This window comes from Myiozetetes cayanensis, unplaced genomic scaffold (genome assembly GCF_022539395.1).
Source record: "Myiozetetes cayanensis isolate MyiCay16 unplaced genomic scaffold, myiCay2020 scf6-25, whole genome shotgun sequence".
In the NCBI taxonomy this organism is placed as follows: domain Eukaryota; kingdom Metazoa; phylum Chordata; class Aves; order Passeriformes; family Tyrannidae; genus Myiozetetes; species Myiozetetes cayanensis.
In genome coordinates this window covers 45,987,306-46,010,095 of record NW_026087853.1, presented here as the reverse complement: position 1 = coordinate 46,010,095, position 22,790 = coordinate 45,987,306, and the positions used below count along the sequence as shown (strand labels likewise).

Genomic DNA, 22,790 nt, shown 5'->3' with positions numbered 1-22,790 from the left:
GGACACCTCCTGTAAACAGATGCAGAATACTGCAACTCACAGGCAGCCTTGGGGTGGGGAAAAGTGATTTGCCTCTGTCTGGCTCTGGGAGCTTCCTGACCCACGCATCTACCAGGTACCAGATTAAACACTGCAGGCTGAACACGGAGTCAGTGTTGTGTTCACCCTTACTACTTTGAGGCCTATGAGGAACACAGAGCACACCCTGTCCTGAACATTTCCTTCCCCCCGACCTCATACCAAAGGCAATCACATATTCAAGACAGCTTTCCAACCTACACTACAACGAAAAATCTTTGTGGCAGTGTATCTCAAGGCCACATATCCAGTCTGAAATAAGTCCTAGCAGGTTCTGGAAATCACCACTTTTTTGTCACTGTAGATAGAACTGTAACATTTGCCAGCAAAACTTTTCAGCAATCCTAGGGGCCTCTGCAGTATCTACGAAATTACTTCATGTTCTTCACCCAGTTCTCAGTCAGCAAAGGGGGCTTCTGGGCACAACAGGCTCTTTTTGAGCAGATCTCAAGAGATGAACAAAAAAAAGGCTTGTCAAAGCTGAAAGAGAAGTTACAGCATCAGCATCATCATCCATATATGTAAAGTGTTCTTCTATATTGATTGATTCATGCAAGTGTGAAAACAAATGCATGTACTTCCCTTAGGTTAGTCACAGGGACTGCGGAAGCAAGGTCCAAGGTTCATGTAAGTGAATTTCTACAGTTCACTTACTCTCCCAGAACTTGCTTTAAGGAGACACCATTTTCCTCTGCTGTTTCCCTGTAAGACTGACACTTTCTTTGATAGAAAACAGGTAAAATTACATATATTCCATCACTTTGCAGGCACGTAGTAATTTATGTGGGTCAGATGCATGCTGGCTCTGACAGCACATTTTAGAGGCATTTGCAGATCTCTGGACAGGGTTTTTCAGATTCAAGCTGTTCTGATGACATGGAGGGTGGGGTTCATCTCATTTAACTTCAGGTGCCCAAAAGCTAGGAACCTAATTCAAGATAAGTTACCTAGATTCCTGTTGTAGGCTATGGAGACAGAAAAGAATAGGCAGAGAGTAATTTATCCCGTTTGACAGGACATATGTATCTAAGACTTTCCAAAGCCCTCATCTGTCCCCACTGCCTAATCAGCCTGTATCGCAAGCTTAGACCGAATGCCTATGTTCTCCATCCACAATTAAAAAAGGTGAGATGAATCTTGCTCAGAGGACATGGTGGTTTCCTGAGGAATAGCTACAAGCGAACAGAACCCTCGTACCCCTGGCAGGAGTCCTGGTCCTGTGTGCACAAGCGCAGCTGGCTGCCAGACCATGTTGCAAATGTGCTTGGAAGCTGTAATGAGTGCTGGTGCGAACAGAAAAGCTCCACAGCTTCTTTGTATGTACAACATAAAGGGGGAGGGGGGTAGCAAACCCAGACAGGCAGCACTCTTGAGTAAAGCAGAGACCCACCTCTGTCCATGTTGTGCCATTTCAATAGCTCTGCGAGCAGGGACCGGGGAGCCGCCATCTGTCACACTGAGAACCTCCATCGACTTCCTTTCCGGCCGCCGCTTCCCGTGCCTGTTCAGCATTGGGGAGTCCACACGCTTCCTGGGGGGATCTTTATGAAAAGAAAACGCTGTCAGCTGAATTTAGCTGTGACTTACCTCACACAGGTTGGTGAAATCCTCTCTCAACAATTTCACTCTCGCACCTCCTCTACAGTGGCAGATATCTTTATGAGGGAGATGAACATTTGCAGTCTCTCCCTTCTTCCAAACTTGTAAGCATTAAGACGTAAGTTGCACTCTATCTACAGAGAGAAGGAGCACTGCCACTGCCCTGAATGTATGAGCACTGCAACATAAAGGTACAACTATACCATAGCTTGCAGAAATTAGCTTACAAAGCTGATAACAGTAATAACAAGATGATACAAGATGACAGTATGCACTATAGCACAAGCTGCTAGCCAGAGCTTGAGCCATCTAGGGATCCTGTGTATGCACTCAGGTTGCTAGAGCTTGCCTTCAATGTTCCTGCTAGCTAGATTAAAAGTGACATAAGGACATGAGTACACTCCGAACTCAGAATTGCATTCTGCTCTGAAAACATATCCTATTTTTGCATCTTTAAGATTAGATTTCAGGTTTTTCCCAGTGATTTATATTTTTCCTTCCTCAGCATTGCAAATTAAACATTCTTGTCTACCTGAGATGAATCTTCAATGAGAACCACTAAAATTTCTCTCAGAGCTCATCATACAGCTTTTACTACTGTAGGAACCAAAATGCTTTACACCTTTATTGTGTAACAATTCTATGAGGTATCAAAGTGCTACTTTAGCTTTGTGCAGTGAAAACTGAAGTATAAGAATGAGAGATTTAAAGGCATCATTCCTAAAGATTTTGACAAACATTTACTGAGGTTCTGAGGAGCACTTAAATTACTCTGAAAAGAGTCTTTCAATATCAAAATGTATTGCAGAAGGTAACCTGCCAAACAACACCTCCATGGTGAAGCAGGGAACCAAATGCAGACCTGCTGAGATGTTTTATTACTAACACCTCTCATGGCATCAAAAGAGTACGAAGGAGCAAGACAGAAAAAAATACAGAAGGATTTTCTCTTTTTTTTGGTTGGGCTATTTCAGTTCCCTGCCTCTACTTATAGACACATTTTTAATTTTAGTAGAGAGTGACCACCTGTAAAAGAAGGGAACCTTCACTCCTGCTGTTAGAAGGAAGTTCACAGTGCCCAGCCCTTAAGGCTGCTTCTTCTGCCAGGATTCCTTTGCAAAACCAGAAATACAATATTTGACAATTCTACCTCTATTGTCGAGTCCTTATTATCCTGCTCTTTTCACACATCTCCCATCTGCTTGTTTCTTCTTTCTTTCTATAATGTCATGTTTTTAGAACAAGATCTCTTTAAGGCAGAGCTTATTCTTGAAACAATAAGCATAAGCAAAGATAGCTCAAATGCAAATGGGTTAGTGATAACAACTGACCCCATTACTGTATAAACCAAGCATTCTTTGTATTAGCAGTAATAATATTCCTGTTAAAAAATAATTGGGAAAAAAGTACAGTTGTATCTCACTCAATTTCAAAATAGGTCCAGTAATAAAGAGATAGCACAAAATGGTAGGGGCAATGAACTCTAGATAGGAAAAATAAAGAGCATATAAAGTTGACAGAAGAGCAAAGGGAAATAAAACAAATAAAACATTTATACTGTGTGACTGCAGCACATGTAAGTGGTCAAAAGCATGCTGGGGCAATGTTTAGATATTTCAAACTCTTGCTTCTTCGAGCAAATTGAAAGTATAAGAAAGAATTCATGCCACAGAACACTGCTGGTATCAGAAGTGTTACCAGAGCTGAGTAACAAACATGTTACAACATATATACAACATATATAACACAAAATCGATACAAGTTTTGCGGTGGGATTCAGACATTAGAAAGGAAGGTAAAAGAGTGCAGGGTAAAAGAAAGGAGGAAGAAGCCAGATGAAAAAAGCATCTAGTGTCAAAAGAATGGAGATGGATAAGTTCAAACTGCATCGATATTAGTTAACAAGGCATGAAAAACATTTTATGAATGTGTATTTTAAAAGACAATTTGACCCAAGCATGTTCAAAATAGAAGACTTTAGCAAATGGAAATTCAGCCAAGTGACACTTACAAAAGTGACAGGCCAAACAGAAGGTGGACTTTAAAAGACAGCGAAGAAGAAATTTGAAGAGGAATTAGCTAAAGACTAATGATGGTGTTCTGTATAGCCATCTGAGAGAGAGAAAGCTCCAGAGAAGGACATTAGCCAGAGGGACCATGAGGGAATCAACAGAACAATTAAGGAGGAGAAGGATATCACTAACAAGCTAAATGTTTCTTTTATATCAGTCATTGCTTCTTAAAATGCTGGAAGATATTGATTTCCAACCTATACTTTGAACTATCAAAGAGAGAGAGTAAACAGAGGGAGCAGATGGTGAAACACACCTATAAATTCAGGAACAGCAATTCACATGAGTTGGATGGAAAATACATCCAGAAACTTGCATGAATTGAGCTTTTAATAAAGGTATTTGAAGCCTCTTTAAAATTTGCTACAATCCTACACTATACATAGTTGAGAGTAGCAAGTATTGTATATACTTTTTAGAAGGGTCTGATTAAGAAATGACAGGGCATCATCACTGTCAAGTCTAAAGATACTAAAAAAATAGTTAAATAGACAGCCATCCTGCCATAACGACTAAAGTGGTGTCATACAAAAGCAGCAGAAGATTTTTCAGAAGCACAGAAATTAAAATTAGGAAAACCTCCAGTATTTGCCCCTTTCTTCTTGACTCTCTGGAAATATTCCACGTGGTGAAAAAACATCAAGCCATAGTCAAGATCTGTGATAGCACTGAGGATGTAGTTTATTTTATTTCACATCAGAAAAGTGAAGCCGCTCCTAAGGATTTTTACAGAAGAACACAGAATCATATGGGTAATGATCCAATTATAAATCCACCGTCTCATGGAAGGTGGGAAGTAAAGGTTCATCTTCTGAGTTTGGACAAGGCACCTATATTCTATATATCTCTTCTGGCCTAATCTCTTGTTCTCTGGTTTATTAAGAAACTTCACCCCACAAAAGCCTTTTCCTCAAGGAGACATTAGGTGACATTCATCTGTTTTACTGAGAAGTTTCTCATTCCTATGTTTTCAAGTAAAGAAAATGGAGCTGCACTTGAAAAATGTTGGAAGTGACCCTTCCCTGGCCCTTTGAAAAAACTTAATACAGCTGAAACAGCCGAAGAGGACACCAGAAGAGAGGTCAAGCCTGAGATAGCCATATTTTCACCTGGATCCATCCTTTCTGAGACCTAAGATGCCAAGAAATAGGAAAAAAGCAAAATACACTCAAATGCTTTGTTGTTTTTTGGCAGGAGCTCAGACAATGCACAACTCTCATGAACATGATTTCTTCAAGCTGCTATTATTAAATCTGTTACTTTTTCTCTGCTTTGATTGTGCAAGGCCATTGCTAATGGCTAATGATGAGATATTAATCAGACACATGACTGCTCCTAATTAAACCTTGCCCCATGTTCTCAGAGATACTGCTGGGAACAGAGGATGTGGAAACCCCCTGTGGAAGAAGAAATACAACCTACAAACACTCAAAGAATAACGCTTAAATGTGCTGGTGAGGCACAACGATACATACAGAGTAGTGTTTCCCTCTTAGGAAACATTTTCACTCCTCATACAAGAGAGTGGAGCATAGTAGTTCAGACCATGAAAATACTTTGGCATGTAGAAGAGAGATATATGATGTATTTAGGACATAGCTACGTATTCCCTTACATGCTGGATATGGAGATTCTAGAGTCACCTTGCTTCTTTTCTTATGACAAAAGCATTTCTAAAACAAGATGATGCTGTCCTTACATGGCAGGATAATCTGTTTGAGTCAAAAGCTGATTAGTAAAGTGCTAGATGACAAACTGCACTGAGCATGGGGCTTTTGACCACAGGACCTGCAGCTGGCACATCCACCCATCTTCGTCAGGATTTCCGCTAACATGCTCTCTGTAGCTCCATTGAGGTACGAGTTTAAAAATTGCTGTGTTAACTAAGAACTTTCATCTCTTCTCCCACAGAAGAGATTCCCCTGCAAAATTATAGGGCCTGGAGCCTGGAACTTGGATAAGGTAATAATTCAATGGAGCATTAACAAATTTACAGTGTAATATAGCATTGCCCTGTAGGCTTGTAAGATTCCAGGCTTTCCAGGGAAAATAAAGAGCACTTTACTTCCAGTCTTCAAAGTGCTGAAATACAATACCTGAAAATCACAACACTGCTATGTAAAAATGCTATTTCAGATCATTGCTAGAAGTGACTAATCCTTTATTAAACTTTCGTCACTCTGCACAGCTAGAGTCACTTATATAGTTAGCTCCTTGGGAAGCATTTTTCCTGTTGATTAGTGAAGTCCTTGGTGATCAGCAGCACCTTAAAATACCAATGAATAAATGGAAACAAAGCGGTATCACAAGAGCTTTACAAGATATATAATCTTACTGCACGTTAAGCTTTGAAAATCTAAGTCTTTTTAAAAACATGGGAGTTTGATTCATGTACTGTAAACAGCTAAGTGATATTATTCATATTTTCAACAGTGTATGTATTCACTTAGAGAAGAGAGAATGTGTACATGTGTAACTGCATAGGGATGCACTGCCACACAGTCTCACTAGCAGCATTTCTGCAATATTGCACATAGATTAGTAACTAGAAAATTCTGCCACTAGATTATACTGCTCCTAAACTGAATCTGTTTGCATACAACCAGCTTGTGGGTCCATGGCATACTTTCTAGGGTCTCATTCAAGACCTACTTGGATGTTTCTGCACTGTGAGACAGACATGTCCTGAGAAACAAAGCCTTTGAGTTTAACCATGAAACACACATGCCTTCCCCAGGCTGAGGATTCTCACACCATTTCAGTGGGAATGTAACAGTGATGACAGACTTTGGGTTTATATTAAAATAAAATTAAAATTAAAAAAAAAAAAAAAGGTGAAGAGGAACTAGTTGAGATGGATTCTTGGTGACTGAGGTAGTACCTATTTCATTTCTAGGAGGAAGATCCTCATCTTCATGACTAGGATACCTCTCCTTCCGGTCAAGCAGAAGAAAATAAATCATTTTTTCTTGGTTTTCCCTGAAAAGAAAAAGAAAACAAATCTTTAAATTTGGAAAGAAAAAAATGCCAACACGTAGATAAACCCTTTTCATCAAATGAACAGTTACAGTTATTCTAAATAAGTTGGAAAAGGTCATGTACCTGCCAGCAAGATACACAACCCACAAAGCTTTTGAGATCCTTGCTGTCTCCAACAAGCAGTTAGTGAGGAAAGGAAATATGATTCCCATGTTACACACACAGAACAGAGGCACAGGACAGACGAGGTAATGTGTCCACGGGAAGTCCAAACCAATAATGGCAGCAAGATGGGTCTGAGCCTCTAAATGCTCTTTCTACTACGTGTCCCTCTTAACACCTCAGGAAATACACCAGCTCTTAGGCATAGGCTTCAAATAAATAAAAATTTGCCAACAAAGGCATATCCAACACACATAACAGCAACGATATCTCCCCATCTGGACTGTACAGCCCATCTTTTCATGAATTGACCTGGTCTGGCAGCAAGGGAAAAGATAGCACCATGTCTTTGTTGCTGGTCAGGCTGTGAGCTTCTGATCCGTGGAGGAAGACAGGCTCGGTGCTTGCTCCCGACACCTCAATAGCAAATGAGCAGCCAGAGGGTGAGAAGTTGCTACCAGTCACTCACGGAGAGAGACACCAGTTACAGTGCTCTCTACCTCTCCCCAGTTTTGTTAGCATCCCGGTCCCTGGACACCCAACTGATACGAAGACTGAGCAAGTGCTTACTCTTCCGACAACAAGTCCTGTAAGAGTTTATTTCGGTCGCGGAAGCAGCCTAACGAGTGCATGCTATCTAACACGTCTGGATCAATATCCTCCAAGGAAGGGAGAGAACGAATCTGCACCTTTCGAGGGATTGGTTGCTCTGGTTCTGGCTCATTCTTACCCCCTCTGCAGAGGAAAGAAGATGAGAGGGAGAAAGGGGGAGGGAAAGAAGGAGAGAAAAGAAACATGAGTCACAAATGAACCCATACTCTGAAACACAGCCTGCAGCAACAGATGGAAATAGCTTGCTAAATTCCCACTGAGAGACCAGAGCTCCCAACCAGACAGATTACTCTTTTCAGAAGAAACCGTTGTGAAGGCTAAGATTGACCAGCAGCTTATGGATTTGGGTCTCTAACGAGAAATGTCTACATTCAGTCAGGAAGGCAGTAGGAACTTCACTTACCAGTGCCCTCGTAACAGAAGCAGCTGTTCAGCATCCTAATGCCAAACATTTATAAAACCCTACGTGGTTTTAGAGATGCTGTCTCATCAGCAGGCCAGACCTCAGACTATCAGGCTGAAAAGTGCAAGCTGAATGATTCTCTTTCAAAAAAGGAGCTCTGAACAAACCATTTTCATCAATTCTGATTCCAACTGGCATTGCAGCAGTTAATGCTTATAATGTGATTAAGAGATCTCAGTGTTCAGGTTCCCACTTGACACACTTTAAAGGGTTTTTGGGGAAACTAGGCTGCTTAATTACATGCCCAAATATGACAATCTCTCCTTCCCTTCAGAAATGCAGATTTGAAAATTCTGGCTCGAGTGTGATGCCCGAGGTCAGTGGCAGACCTCAGAACACAACACTAGCAGTAGAACATTTCACTCTTTCAAATGTACTTAATGTAGGCTTTCTGCACAATTATCTCATCCCATTCACTAGGCTCAGGAAATATTGATTATCTGCTGCAATTAGAGGCCCTGACTGTAAGAAACAGGTCAAGGTGTCAGGGTATTATACCTAACTAATGATATATATTACAGACATTCTGAATTTCTTTGATTTTATTCTGAAAGGCAGTGAGCAATTTATGTAAACTCTATCCACCCAAAGAGGTGGGTTTGGTGGTGGTGGTGTTTTGGTTGGAGAAAGAGTCTACCCTGAATCTTTGCTATTTCTCAATGGATGCTTTGTGCGATGTCGGTTTCCCTGCTCTGCGGGTGAGGTCCTGCCTTTCCTATATGTGATTCAAATGTGTGAGTGCTGTGTCCAGGCTCCCACGTGGGAGACAGGAACCAGGAAGATTTAAACTGCATTTGCTGTTTATGGGACTGTGTTTGGACAGGAGATTCTTGGTTTTGATGCTGGAAGAAATAAGGTGGACACGACTTGTGAAGTTACTTGTACAGCTTGAAATCTTGATTCAGATATGAGCTGTCCAAATATCTACACAGAAAAAGAAGTTCCAATTTAAATGTCCTTAATTTTTCTTGTGCAAGTTAGAAAGCAATTCTGGTAGGATCATACATGAGCTTGAGGTCTCAGCCAAAAAGAGAGCCAATGCAGAATATTTTCTCCAAGTTAAGAAGGCAATACTAAGTCATAGCAGGCAAGATAGGACAGTTACATGCTGGGGCAATCACAGGAGATTGCTGGGTGCTATTTGCATTTTATTTTAAAGCAAGTTGAAATGCAGTTGTGAGGCATCTGCTCTGTTAACTGTTTGTGGGACATCACTTGCAGAAAGACTGCTTGGAAACTCTCATTTTATCTTCTCTTGAAGCAGTGAAAATGTGCTCAGCCCTTCATGGATATACGTCATGGAGTGAGACTGTGGTGTACATTACATGGGCCATGACAACATGGGGCAGATCCCACTTCTCTTACAATGGGCACTCAGACATATCAAGCTCGGGTTTATTCAGTTTCAGGGACTGGAAGCAGAATATACAGGACACAAAAAGAATCTGCTTCTTGGGATTTGTTCTCGTGTACCAAACCACTAAAACACAGCTTCTGATGCCCCCTTTGAGTCTTGCAGAAGTGCCAGTGTCTTCTAAACTGCCACCATGGGCCTGAATCTAAGAGCTAAATTCAAAAATCCTTGTTCAACTAAAGAAATGTCTTATTCCTCGTAAGAGGTCACTACTCACTACTCCTCTTAGAATCAGGATCTAGCTCTCAGCAGGTAATAAGCAATGATTAGATCATAACCTTGCACTATTAATGACAGTAATGACCTTGTCATTAAGATAAGTTCTTGCAGGATTCATCTTCGAAAGCAGATGAGTGGTTTTGGTTTTCAGTGATCTACAATTCACTGCTGAAAAGTACTGACTTAATTAATCAATCATTATGTTACAAGCAAATGTCTTTAAGGTAATTTAAAGAGATTAAAAATAATTATTGTCTCTGAAAATTTCCAGAAAATCTGGGTTTCCTACTAGTCCACAGCAGAATAGAATTTGCAAGCTTCTTTTATATCAATTGGCGCAGGAGCCATTTCCAGAGGACAGCACAGCTTGCCATCTTCTGTGCACTGAAAAGTGGCATTTCCTTATGCCCTGCACCTGGTCAGCCTCAGACATAGCCAGGAATTTTCACACGTCCTCATCAGGTACAAGTAAAATCTGCAAAGAGGCATCTCATCATTTGACAACACAATTCAGTGCTTCAGGAAACAAAAATCACTGGGTCTGGGCTGTGATTGGCATGACTCTAATGCCTGTTCCATTCTCAGTCTAGCAGAGAGTGACAAATTTGTTGCATTTCAGCCCACACAGACATCAAACAATGTCACACGATGAAAGCTGCAAATCACATATATTTTTTTAAAGGCTTGCATGAATGTGATTGCTGCTTTAAAACCCACCCTCTTTTGTGAGGATCGGTGCATACAATGGCTGTGATTCCTGATGAGGGTGGACTTTTTCAGTCTCTCCATGAAATTCTCTCATGAATCTCACCGAGATGCCCATTTGCATCAGCGCAAAGCAAAGCAGAACCAGTAAACTTTATCTTATTTTAGTAAATAGGGTACCTCCACAATTAGGGCAATAACTCAGTGTCACAGGAGTATGTATTTACCACAACAGCTAATTTTATTTGCCCTCTTTACCAAAAAAAATGTGAAAATAATTGCTGTTTATTTTCTGGATTATGATAACCTACGTTTGAGGTAAAAATAAATTATTTCAGTTATAAAGGCTTGAAAAACCTCACTGAATTAATTTGGGTGGGAGAGCAAGAAGAACTGGAGGCTGTGATGAAAGGTTTCACTTTGATTTCTTTTTCCTTTTTTAGGCTTGTGAATCATGATTTCAACTTTCAAGACCTCTTTCTCTGTCTGCCTTAGTCTGCAATTAAATCTTTTCCTCAGTTTTACAGTAGCCTCAATATTTATTTGAAGAACTGAGTGAAATCACTTATACGTTCTGAGTACAACTTTCAGGTCAGTAACCCATATATGACAAAGGATAAAGATTTTACATAGAATAGCAGATGAAATAAAGGAAAAAATTTAAGAGATGAGCAAAACAGTCATAGAATAAAACACTTATAACCCCCCCTTCTCTGTCAGCATCAGTATTTCCAGGAAAAATGAATGCAAAGAGGCTGTGAAACATTACCAGATGAAAGCAGATGAGTTTTGGAGGTGGAAGGGTTATTCACTGACTAAAATTAGTCACAGGAGGTTAAACTCCTGAGGTCAATTCATGCCCAGTGTAGAGAAAATGAAAAAGAGACTCATTAAAAAAGCTATTTTGAGCAGAAACTTCTTTTTTTTACGCAATCTAAAGAGACATGTGGAAGAGCTTTTCTGCACTCACTACACTGGGAGTCTAAGGGAGACTTGCTTTTGCAAAACTCAGTTTCTAGTTCCGAAAACAGCCTTAGATGATATTTCCCTTGACATAGTTTACTGTGCCAATCACCAGAGATTCTGACCTTCATTGAGAAGTACATGAAAATGTTCAAATGCTTATGTCTGCAAAGGAAAAAAAAAATCTTCAAATTCTAAATATAGAATAAAGTAATGGAATAATACTGGTATAATTGTGCATGAGAGCCTGGAACAGCAGTCCTTCAACAAATGAAAATTTCCAGGCAAAAATCTTGAGGAGGGTTAAAATAATAATATAAATGATCAATAACTTTTCATTTTATTTCATATTCCAGTTCTGATTAAAGCACAGAGAGAGCCAGCTGATTTCACTCCAGGAAAAAACAGAGGGGATCAGCTGTCCAATCTGATGTAAACAACATTTACTTCTGGAATTGCTAGTAAAACATTACAGGAGAGATTTCACAGATTACAATTAGAGATTTCCCCTCTCCATTTCTTCTACATTTATCCATGAGAGTTTGTAAAAAAAAGGAGTACCTGCTGCAAACAACACTTGTGCCCTTCTTTGGTTTAAAAAGGTGCCATGTCTGGTTACTGGAGAGAGCATGAAGAAGCCATGGGCAGAGTGCTGCCACCATTACAGGTGAACTAAGTTTTTTCTCAGTTCAAATGTTTTAGCTATTCAACAAACCATTGAAGGCCCTCAGGTTCTATTAAAAATAAATCCAGAGGTGAATATTTTCCATAAGATAGAATTAGAGAAACCAAATAAAATAAAAAAAAAAAGTGGTAGGTGTTTTTTTTTTTCTTACTGGTGACAGGTTTATGTATCAGTTCATATCATCCCTGAGTATTTCTCAAGAGCAATGATGGGATTATGAAGGTAGGATTTCCCTTATCACCCACTTGGGAAATGCTGACCCTGAGAAAGATGTATCAAAGCATCATTTCCTTGTTTAATATGTGAAGTAGTCTCTTTAGTTTGATTGGGTTATCATCAATATAAAAATGTTATTTGCTTAGGTTTCTTGAAACACTATTAAAGCTACACAGAGTGCAAGGTCACTTTTAAAAGCCATCAATCTTCCTTATACCCAAACCACTAGACAGGTGTGTACTTTTCTCACAGACCTCCTGTTTCACTGTCAGGACTGCTGCTTTTAATCAAGTCACAGAACTACTCTCACATCAACAGGTTACAAGGTCAGAAGCAGCCTCTTAGCTTGCTATGAAGAAGGAGCAGGGATTATGAGACAGAAAAGCTCTTGCTCACAGGTGCTTACTTATCAATATCATCATTTTTGTTTCTGCTTCAGAGAAAAGCCAAGATGCCAAGAAAGAACAAATGAAAGCTTTCTTGTCAAGAAGGTATTACAAGGGATTGTCTGTAGCACTTGGATAGCAAACTAAATATGGCTGCTAGTGTTTTGGGTTTTTTTTTTCTGATCACCTGCAGGTATCTCTTTAACACAGCAAGTTGCTGTGCTATTTCAAACAGTTGTTAGCCACTGTACAAAAAAAGTTCCTGGGTTGGTATATATAGAAGAAATTATATGAGTAGCAAAGGATAAAAAAAAAATTAGATGTTTTTCTATTCTCTGCCCCTTTTCCCACCCGGGTGAAACCTGCTTTCAAACTCCAGTCTCACTCTTCAGAAATCATTTCAATGGCAGAACTGATAATGAATGCATACAAAAATGAATTGGAAAAATGTTACTTACATATACCATATGTGTTTCTGAATATGTTCTAACTGTAAAGGAAAAGAAAACAAGGAATTAGTGCTGTAAAACAGAAAAGGTAACTCCACAAGACATTTTTATTCAAGTAAGTCCAACATTTCAGAGATGGACCTGTGCATACAAGAGCTGCTCATACTCACCTATCCCATTGAAAATGAGACTATAATCCCAGACATAATGGATCAGTCAGGAGTAAATCCAAGGAAAATGCTAATTATGAGGCTTCACAGGCAGGTGTTTTGGCATTTTAAGTTTTTCCCTTCCCTCTCTAACTTAACCAAAGCTAACAAACTGCTCCTTTCTGAATGTGCATAACTGCTAATTTTTTATACTAAAGTACATTTCTAGTTTCATTTTGGAGAAAAAGAGAGATAGAAAGAAGAAAACGAGCTCAAACAGACAATGTGAATAAACAAAATTATTTGAGCACGTATGAGGAGACCTTTTGCCCGGACCCATTCTTGATTGGCTTCACATCCGCCATTAAAACCTTAAGACCAAGCAGACTAAGGCTCTGTGTCATTTACTGACCCCACACCAGAACACCAGTCTGCAAATTTATTTTACTTTCCTCTTTTGCACATGAGCATTTTACTATGCAATGAAGGACTGATCAAAACCGAACGGTGGCCTTGTCCACCTATGGAAGGTAGATCCCAGCAAACGTTTCACGATGACAGTGTTTTCCCATGAGCACGGGGAAAAGAAAGCAACATGCTTTTTCCAAGAGAAACCTTTAACAGTAGAGAGAACAGGAGGTTCATATGACATACTTACAGCAGAACATTCCTAAAATGTTGTGTTTTAATCACAGCAGAAAAGAAGTTTTCATAGATGTCCAGGGATTATTTAAGTGGACAATATTTTTCATATTCATCACTATGAATTGTATGTGCAGGACAATATGTACATTCACTGCATACAGGCTTCCATTTGTGCAACATGCAGGTGAAAGGCAGGAGAGAAACTCAAGTGCTAACAGCTATCAGATGAAATCACAGACCCATTAAAATGGTCAGAAAGAATGGAGACAGCTGTCCTGCTCTTATTACATTCCCTTTTGAGAATAATGAGAATCAGAAGGCGGGGGGAAGAGGACCAGACAAACAAAAAACTCTCAGAGATACAAAGTAGATGTTTGCCACAGACAGCAAGGAGCCAGAGCCCTGATGCTATGGAACAAAAATTCCATGTCTGAGAAACCAGGAATATGTGAGTTTGGCTCTTATTTTTTTAACTGAAAACAAAGCAACAAGGGAATGCAGCTTAGGAAAGTATGACAGGAGGCTGGAGGGAGAGTATGAGACAAACAGCCTCCTTTAAAACCCAGACTGTATCAGCACTGCAGTCAGAGGTGAAGTTGGCACTTGCATATCCAGCTGTCTGCTAACCAGCCCAGGTGCTGAGAGCACCAATTCCCCCCAGCACACACATCCAAGAGCCTGGGCAGACCTGCACAGCTTCCAGCTGTGGCCTCAGCTCTGTCACATTAATTCCCTTCATCATGATTCCCCTTGCATTAGGTAGTCCTTTCATCCCTGCACTATTAAGAGCAAGGTACCCCTCACACACTGCCATCTCCCGTCAAGATAAAGATACGCATTACGGAAGTTACCCTAAAAGCCTGGAGACACAGCCCTCTTCCTCATGGTTATTTGGAAGCAGAGGTACAACCACAGAACTTAAGAAGGGCCTATTTTGTACAGTTTCCATGGGACAGGATTTCAGCATTGTCACTTATCAGGTCTATAGTTCTGTGAGGATCTGCTAAGGAGCACACTGTACCTCCTGTGCTTGGTAAACTGGCCTATGAGATGCATATCTACTTGTTATTTCCTATACACCACACAGAGGGTTAGAGACATTAATGATTTCAGACAAGATGCAGATGATACAGCTACATGATGTCCAAGCCTCTTTCATGCTCGCTTCTCCTGCTGCATTTTCTGTCTCCGTGGGTCACGGTGTTCTTGTGTGCCTGTGATATGTGGAAATGATATGCCAAAGCAGACAACAGCGCTTCACTTTCAGAGTCAGAGAGGGGGAATAAAAGAGGGTCACCAGTTCATGTCTTAGTCACAGAACCTCTGGGCTCCTTCAGAGAAGATCTCAGAGAAATCCCTTCTGGTCATCCCTGTTCATCAACCTCATTCAAAACACTGAACCCACAGCATTTTTCTGAACGAGAAGCCCTCTAGTACCCTGATATACATTTGAAGGTGTATGACAGCTCTCATGGCTGCTGTTTACCGACGTATCTGCCATTTAATCCACATCAAAAACGTTGCTGTGAAGTATGCTGGGATATCCCAGATATGAAAAGTATTCTACAAATCCATTTTCTATGCTGATTAAAATGTAATTGCATTGAAATGTTATTACAAGTGTGCTTGCTGCTGCCAACATTTTCACTACTGTTTTAAAGGTAATTAATTAATGCTTTGTTGCTTTTCATCTGCATTAAAGTGACAGGAGGGTTATGGGAGGGCGATTGGTTTTGACAAGGAGAAGTCTGTATGCCTTTTACTATGCAGTGCAGGGGAGGGAGATACACAGTGGGAGCTAATCTCACTCCTCCTGCCTTCATTTAAACACAATGTTTAAATGCATTTAAGTGACGAAGGCATTTAACAACCCTTCCCAGAGGGTTCTTCTTGCTGTTTGCACATGAGTTTGCCAAGTTTAATGCCATTTTATGGAAGTTGTTAAAATGCTGCTTCCTAGTATCTCCTAGTCACTGCAGGCAATTGTCTCATGATGTCATCTCTGAAACAACAAAACATGCTTAGATCCACTGCACATGCACAGTCAGAGGAGAGATTGCTGCAAGCTAAAATGCTGTAATGGAAGGAGAAGGAGAATTCCTTTATCATGGTTTTATGTAAAAATACTTCCAATATATATTAAACTTGTACACCGAAGAGCCCCACTCAGAGACAAAAGACCCACTGTGATACAGAGCTGTACAAGCTCATCAGAAAAAGAGGTCTCCTCCCACAAGGAGCTTACGTATGAATTCTAAGGCAGGGAACAACAGATGGAGACAGACAGGCAGATGGAAAACAAGACAGCACTGTCTACATCCTCGGCACTGATCTCAGCAGCGCGGTTGCCAAGCTAAAAAAGTTCTGACCTGAAGAAAACTTTCTCAAAGTCTGTGGATATAAATGAGGGCTTCTGGGCTTGAACTCATGTCAAATTTCAGAATTCCCTGTCCAGAAAGAGAACAACCTCACACCCATCTGTGCCTCAAATCAACCCATATCTCAAATGAATCTTCTTCATTCAGAAGATCCTGTAGTTTCAGTTTTAAACAAACTGTATAATGTCGAGATAGAGGCTTTTCCTGACCACAGTATTCAAGCTGGCACTGCAAACAGCAGTGGCAAAACCATTATCTGTATCAGTAGTAGCAGCTGTACTATAGCAGCCTCCAGGGACCTTGACAAGGGCAAGAATCACTGTCCTACCTGCACAGTGCACAAATAGATCCTTGGCAGCCAAAACCTTACAGCCTAAATACATCACCTAGACAATAACCTCCATTCTACAGCTTGTGAAGTGAGATAATTTAAATGATGTGATAGGCACCTTACCATAAGACCTTCTAGAAAAATGAAGAAGGAATCACTTGAGTTGTCCCTTGCTCATTTTTGTAACATTCTTTAGATGTTGTAGTCCATCACTGACATATATTAGACCCAAGAAAAAACAAAATCAGAGAGCAGAGAGGAGATTCTGAAAATATGTGTAATATTCAGGGACAGGTATTTCAGACTGTGTAGACACCCAATATGGAAGACAAGTCATTCTACTCTAGTATAAAATGTCAACACTAGAACAATAACAGCTTTATCAATTCTGCAGTATCGGCTCTGATCCACCTTGCTCTAGAGACAAAGTTTTGATAATGCTCATCCAACTGTAAAAGGAAAGTGGACCAAAAGCTCCTTACTCTCTGCCCTTTGCTTTTGCGTTTAGGTAGAAGAAAATACTGGCTGAGAATGCAAATGGTTTCCACTACAGGAGCTGTAACTCTCTGCTGTAGAGACGCTGAATCATTTGAAATCTCCAAGGAAAAAACCATTTGCTTTCTGAAGAGCACATAACTAAAAGAAAGCTCATCCTGCAGTACTTCAGGCACCCAGAGCACACCTTCCATAAGCCTTCTAAAACTTTATTACTTGTTCGCTTTTCCCTCCTGACACTATTCCTACTAGAAAGCTGTCCCAGAACCCTGCTGATACGGCTAAAATGCTTCTTCCAGTTTCTAGCCTGCTTTCCTGTAAGGCTATTTGACATACATTTGGTTTCGTACCAGCATCTTCCTTTAGTTTAAATAATCCTTCTCTCCCTAGTAATTACCTCTGAGGAATATGCAGATGAGCGGTACAACCTTCCTTAGACATCATCTCTGTGGTCTAACCGAAGCCCTTTTAGGTCACGCTTCTCAGACAGGCTCTCTCAAATGCTGATTGCCTTAGTACTCATTCTTTGTTTGATTTCATCTTTCCTGAATACAGGTGGTCAGAAATATCATGACCAGCAGCTAGGATCAACTTCTGCAGCTTAGTGAAAGAAAAACATGGATTGTCTTCTTTTAAAGCATGTTCAGTAAAACAGGCCCAGGAAACGAGAGGGGTCAAGGACATGCCACTAACCATATTTGAGGCTATGTAATACATGGTGAGTGTGAACAATATTTCAGTAAGACATAACAAAGTCTCCTTTCCATAAATAAATCACATACAAAGAAAGGTAATGCCTAGTTCTTAAGGCTGGAAAGGGCCAGCAACAATAGTTCTGAGCACCCTCCCCTCCATTAATCTTCTCAAGCTCTAACACTGAGGCGAATGATGACAGTTAAACGTGAATCCTGGTTCTGCTTTTGTTGATCATTTTAACAGATGGACTGGGGAAGGTGTGGGTGTGCTGTGAAATGGCAATTACTGCAGGGAGGAAAATGCAGTTGGATGAAAAGGAAAAGAAACGAAAAAGGAAAAGAAATGAAAAAAAAAAGGAACAAAGCAGAGAGGGGATGTGAAAAATGAAAGACAAAAATTCTGGTGACCTTACATTTCACTGTATGTTCTGCTGAATTCACCAGTGAGATATTGAGCAAATGATCAGTAATGGTAGCAGCTACATCTGTACTTATTGTACCCAAGCTGCAATTTTGCTCAGATCTTTTTATAAATATCAACTTGATTCAAGAAATATATTTTCCAGGAATAGAGGCTTCCAAATAAACCCATATTAATACCCTTTTTCGCAGGGCACAGCTAAAATAGAATTCAGATCTCTCCTCAGAATGAACTCTACATTTCCAGCTCCTGTGTGGTAAACAAAGAGCTCCCTTCTGCCTGGCAATCGAAGCAAGCGGCTCAATAACAGCACAGAGGTGTGACAGCAGCAGGGACAGCAAACTGAGAGACCCTCACATAATGAAAATAAGACTGCAGCTAATAACAAAGAGCTAATATTTTTTTCCTCCCAGTTCTCGGCTCTTGAATATGTATTATATCAAATTCTTATTCATAATTCACTGGTTAGAGCTTTCCAATAACTATTGGATCTGGCATTTTTTCCTCCCCAAGGAAGTAAGAGGTTAATTTTCATCAAGAAAGGGAAGGGCGACAGTTGTCACTCTGGGGCCTTGATTTACCTTAACTGCTTTCTCTCCTATGTGTGTACATTCTCTGATGTATTGCACAACTTAAAACATTTAGGGTCTGTCTGAATCTGAAGAGGGATCTAACATTTGATGATCTGCTTCCTAGTACACTTAGTTCATCAGCACTAATATCTTTGAGAAAAAAACAACAATGACAGAACAGCAGAAAAACTGATATGTTTACAACATGGAAAGGACCCTAAGCTCGAGAGGGACATGGTGACTTTCTTGGCCATGAAGAACAGCTGTCTTATGTCTCAGGGTATAGCCCTAACCTCTGCAGTGTTCCTTCCATGAAAGTACTTGGGAAAAAGTAATTTCTTTTTTTAAAAACCCGTTTTACGCTTAAAATTTTCCTATGCTTACTATCTTTTTTCAATCAGTGCTAATACTGCAAATGTGATGGCCACTGGGTTTGAAAAAATAGGGATACTAGTAATAACATGAAGAACTTTTCACCTGTGTCACCAAATAGAGCATGACCTGGTTTTGTAATGAATGAAAGAAAAGCCCAGCTGTCAGGTAATCCTGTAAAGAGAGTTGTGAAGGGAGTTTCAGTTCACTTCTTAGCAGACAGGTGTCTGCATCCCAAAAGCACCACCACAGCTGGCACAGACTGATGCTGTTGTTAGCAATCTCAGCAGAGAGGCCAACCTGTGATCTGAGAGTTTATTTATAAATATTTTAGCAGACTGAAGAACCAGGAGGAGTTTTAAATTTACATTTCTTTATACATACTCCCACTCAGAATCTGTGAGCTTAGTAAATCTGTATAAAATCATCACCACGGCCTGACAATAGGATTTACAAGGGCAATGTACCCATAAAGGCAGACGCCTCCACTGACAAGCAGGCAATCTTAGTTTCCAAAATTATTTTAATTGCTAATTTTTAAAATTCCCTAAAACATTAACACAGTGTTAATGAAGGATACAATCACTACACAGTCCTCACCCTTGCAAGGTCTCTGTTGCAGTGATGTGATGTATCCTAAATGCAAACTTAGTGCTGAATGTCAGGTGCTCAACACTGCAGGCTTAATAGTGCTCAGAACCACGGGGCATAAGATGAAAGATCAGACAGGCAGACACTTGCTCTGGAGGCTGCTAGAGGACAATGCAGAGCAAATGCAGGATAGAATACAATGCAGCTTGCACAGCATGATGTGAGAAGCCAATACTTCCGTCAGAAATGTAAGAAAATCATAGCCTGTTTACTAGCAAAACTTCAAATAACACTCCTAACAGTTGCGACCTTCAAACAGTTCTCTCACGCTCCCAACAAACTGCTGTACCACCCACAAGAACCAGATAACTCAGGTGGACTCCAAAATATGCTAAGGTATCAGTAGCTCTGCGATGATGTGAGGAATTTCTTCTAAATGCCCAGTGCTACATCTGGGAGGGAATTATGAGGCTAGAGAAAAAACACAAAGGCAATCTGTCCTCATGACTCAAAAGAGAAGGTAACTAACTTTTTCCTAAAGACTCTAACAACTCTACTAACTTTTTGATCAGGAAGAAACTCACAAGAAGGGCAGTGCATCAACAAGTTACCTTAGTTGTTCAACTGTAACTGCAACAAGATGAGAAATGAAGTCTTGCTCATACCATCAGCACCAAATACATTCTTACCGTGAGACGTTTCGAGGCATCCACTTCAATCATCCCCCGCAAAAGGTTCTGACAGTCAGGCGGGATAAAATGTGGCATGTGGAACACTCCACGTTTCACCTTCTCCAGCAGTTGCCGCAAGTTGTCATCATCAAAAGGCAGGGCACCCTGCAGGGATGTGACAGAGTGGTCAGTGGCAGAGAACTGGAGAGGGCCAAAGGAGGAAAACCAGAATAAACATAGTGAGAGAATGGAAGGAAGTCAGCTCATAATGAATTACTGTAGTAAGTGAAAAAAACTTCTGTTGAAAATAAGTAATTTCTTAGTGCTGCTGTATTTCCTCTAACAAAGGAACAAAACTGAGGACAGAGTTTTTTATTATACCTTTAATTAGAAAATGACTACCAGTATAAAATAAAATACAAAATATGAAATTGCCTTTCCAGGCAAATTTACCAAAGATGCATGGATTCACTTAAATTCAGCTCAAGCTTTTGATCTGCTGGTATTCCTCCTGGGTATACTTGTACAGCAGCAATGTTTATCATCTCCTTATTTTTAATCTTCCTGAGACACATTTATTGCAGACATTGAAAAGGAGGTGAACAGCTTTTGAGAGACTTTCAGCAGAGAACATGCCCTTTCTGATGGAACATTGAAATCACACAGCTGAAAGAAACCCCAACCAACATCAGCCTTTGGAAGCAGCAGATATTCTACCTGTTTAATATACTCCATCCAGTTCCCATGCTGTGGTCAGGTCATCAGTTCCTATTGCTTCCCTACTGTAGCTCACTTACATGAATGGCTTGAGGTTTTTTTAGCTGAAACTACATTGTGAATAGATCATCAGCTTGCCACAAAAAGCAGTAAAAGACCTATCCTTGCTGCAAGGACAAAAAGGAAAAAGAGAAGTTGAAATCTTTAGGATAACTCCACTGACTGAAGCTGATACCCTTTTATAGCAAGTCTGCACCTTCCTAGATATTCTCACTTCCTTCTTTCACTGCCTAATTCTAGTAGGTGCTGAGCTTCCTTGATTTCCAGGATGGTTTGTGGGAAGCTGCAAGTTGTCAGCTGCTGTGATAATGAAGCTTTAAGTTGTCAGTTCTGGCACTGCTCTTACTACAGTGAGTAGTGCATCTGTATAAGCAATCCTGTGTCTACAGTTTAGGGAGACCAACAGCTCCATTTACAGCAGCCTCAGGAAGTCACCTGATGGCAACCACTACTGGGCACTATTCACTAGTGTTTGTTCTTTCAGGTGGCCTTGAAGGGAGAGCCTCCCTGTTCTGCTGTAACCAACCTCCTGAGTTACCTATGCTTTTCCTAACCATTCCAGAAAAAGGAAAATCAATTCTGATAGTTCAGTACTTTGGCTAACGCAACTTAAACCACGATGAAGTCAGAAAGGATGCTTTGTGGCATTTCCTGAAGGTAACAACTACACCTTTTTTATTGCTACCATCTGCTGTTACATCTTGAGAATTTTGTAGGGTTTGTCCTGACATGATTAATTGGATAGCTCTGCACTCTCCATCAATAACAAACTTACTTCAATCATTTTTCAGGCTCATGTGTGTATGTAGGAGCAGATGAAGATGCAGCAACAGAGACACCAAACCTTGACAGAGAATCCCGCTGAAAATGAAAAGCCGACTCCTACAAATCCTAACCATCTTGACACATTCTCTTTTCTGTTCTTACAAATTCAAGAATTTATATTAAGAGCTCATTATACAGTTTTATTTTATCAGTCATGAAAGTAGCTGCTCAGTAAGAGATGACCGGGTGCTGTCTAATGTGACAGTTAAAATTCTTCCCATGCAGCATCAAGATAAAAAATTTAAAACTTCAGAAATGTCAGTGAATTGTAATGACTAAAAAGAAAAAAAAATAGTAAGATTGTTTAAGGGGAATTAAAGCATCCTACTGAGATTATTTCAAGGCATTTGATTTAGGTCATTAAAAAAGAATTGGCATGTTTTTTGAACCAAAAATCTTTTAAAATTTTGAAGTATTTTAAACAAAAATAATACACAGACTCTATCTCTGATTTTACACTGTACAAATGCTTTTGTCAAAATAAAACATTTAAGTGAAGCAATTAGGTTTACTGATAAATGTACAAAAACATAAAAATTTTACTTCAGGCTTGTTACTTTCATAATTATAAATGATCAGCTGAACTATTACAGATATAAAACACCTAACATGCACATAAAACCTATATTCATACAGAGTATTCTATCTGCATGTGGTATATGCTTTTATTAACATAAAATATATTTTCTTATATTATACTATGGAAATTGGTAACAAATGACAAACCTATCTGCCTTCAGCTGGACATTCAGTTGTTGTATGTTTAGGAATATTATAAAAGCACTGCAAATCAGAATAAATTCCACAGAGAATTGAAACTTTGATCTAAAGAAGGATAAGTTACAAGATACCACATTTTGAACACT

General features: G+C 39.9%; 1 protein-coding gene across 16 annotated transcripts in view; it reads right to left on the bottom strand.

Moving 5' to 3' along the window:
• BRSK2 (BR serine/threonine kinase 2) overlaps window positions 1-22,790 on the bottom strand; it is a 315,174-nt gene that overhangs the window by 48,599 nt on the left and 243,785 nt on the right. For all 16 annotated transcript variants that reach the window (XM_050335976.1, XM_050335975.1, XM_050335977.1 and 13 more), the window contains exons 8-12: window positions 20,341-20,487; window positions 13,012-13,043; window positions 7,461-7,625; window positions 6,631-6,728; window positions 1,469-1,619 (exon numbers count right to left, since the gene is read on the bottom strand). In XM_050335976.1, the coding sequence (XP_050191933.1) occupies window positions 1,469-1,619; window positions 6,631-6,728; window positions 7,461-7,625; window positions 13,012-13,043; window positions 20,341-20,487 (593 nt within the window). The remainder of the gene's footprint in view (window positions 1-1,468; window positions 1,620-6,630; window positions 6,729-7,460; window positions 7,626-13,011; window positions 13,044-20,340; window positions 20,488-22,790) is intronic.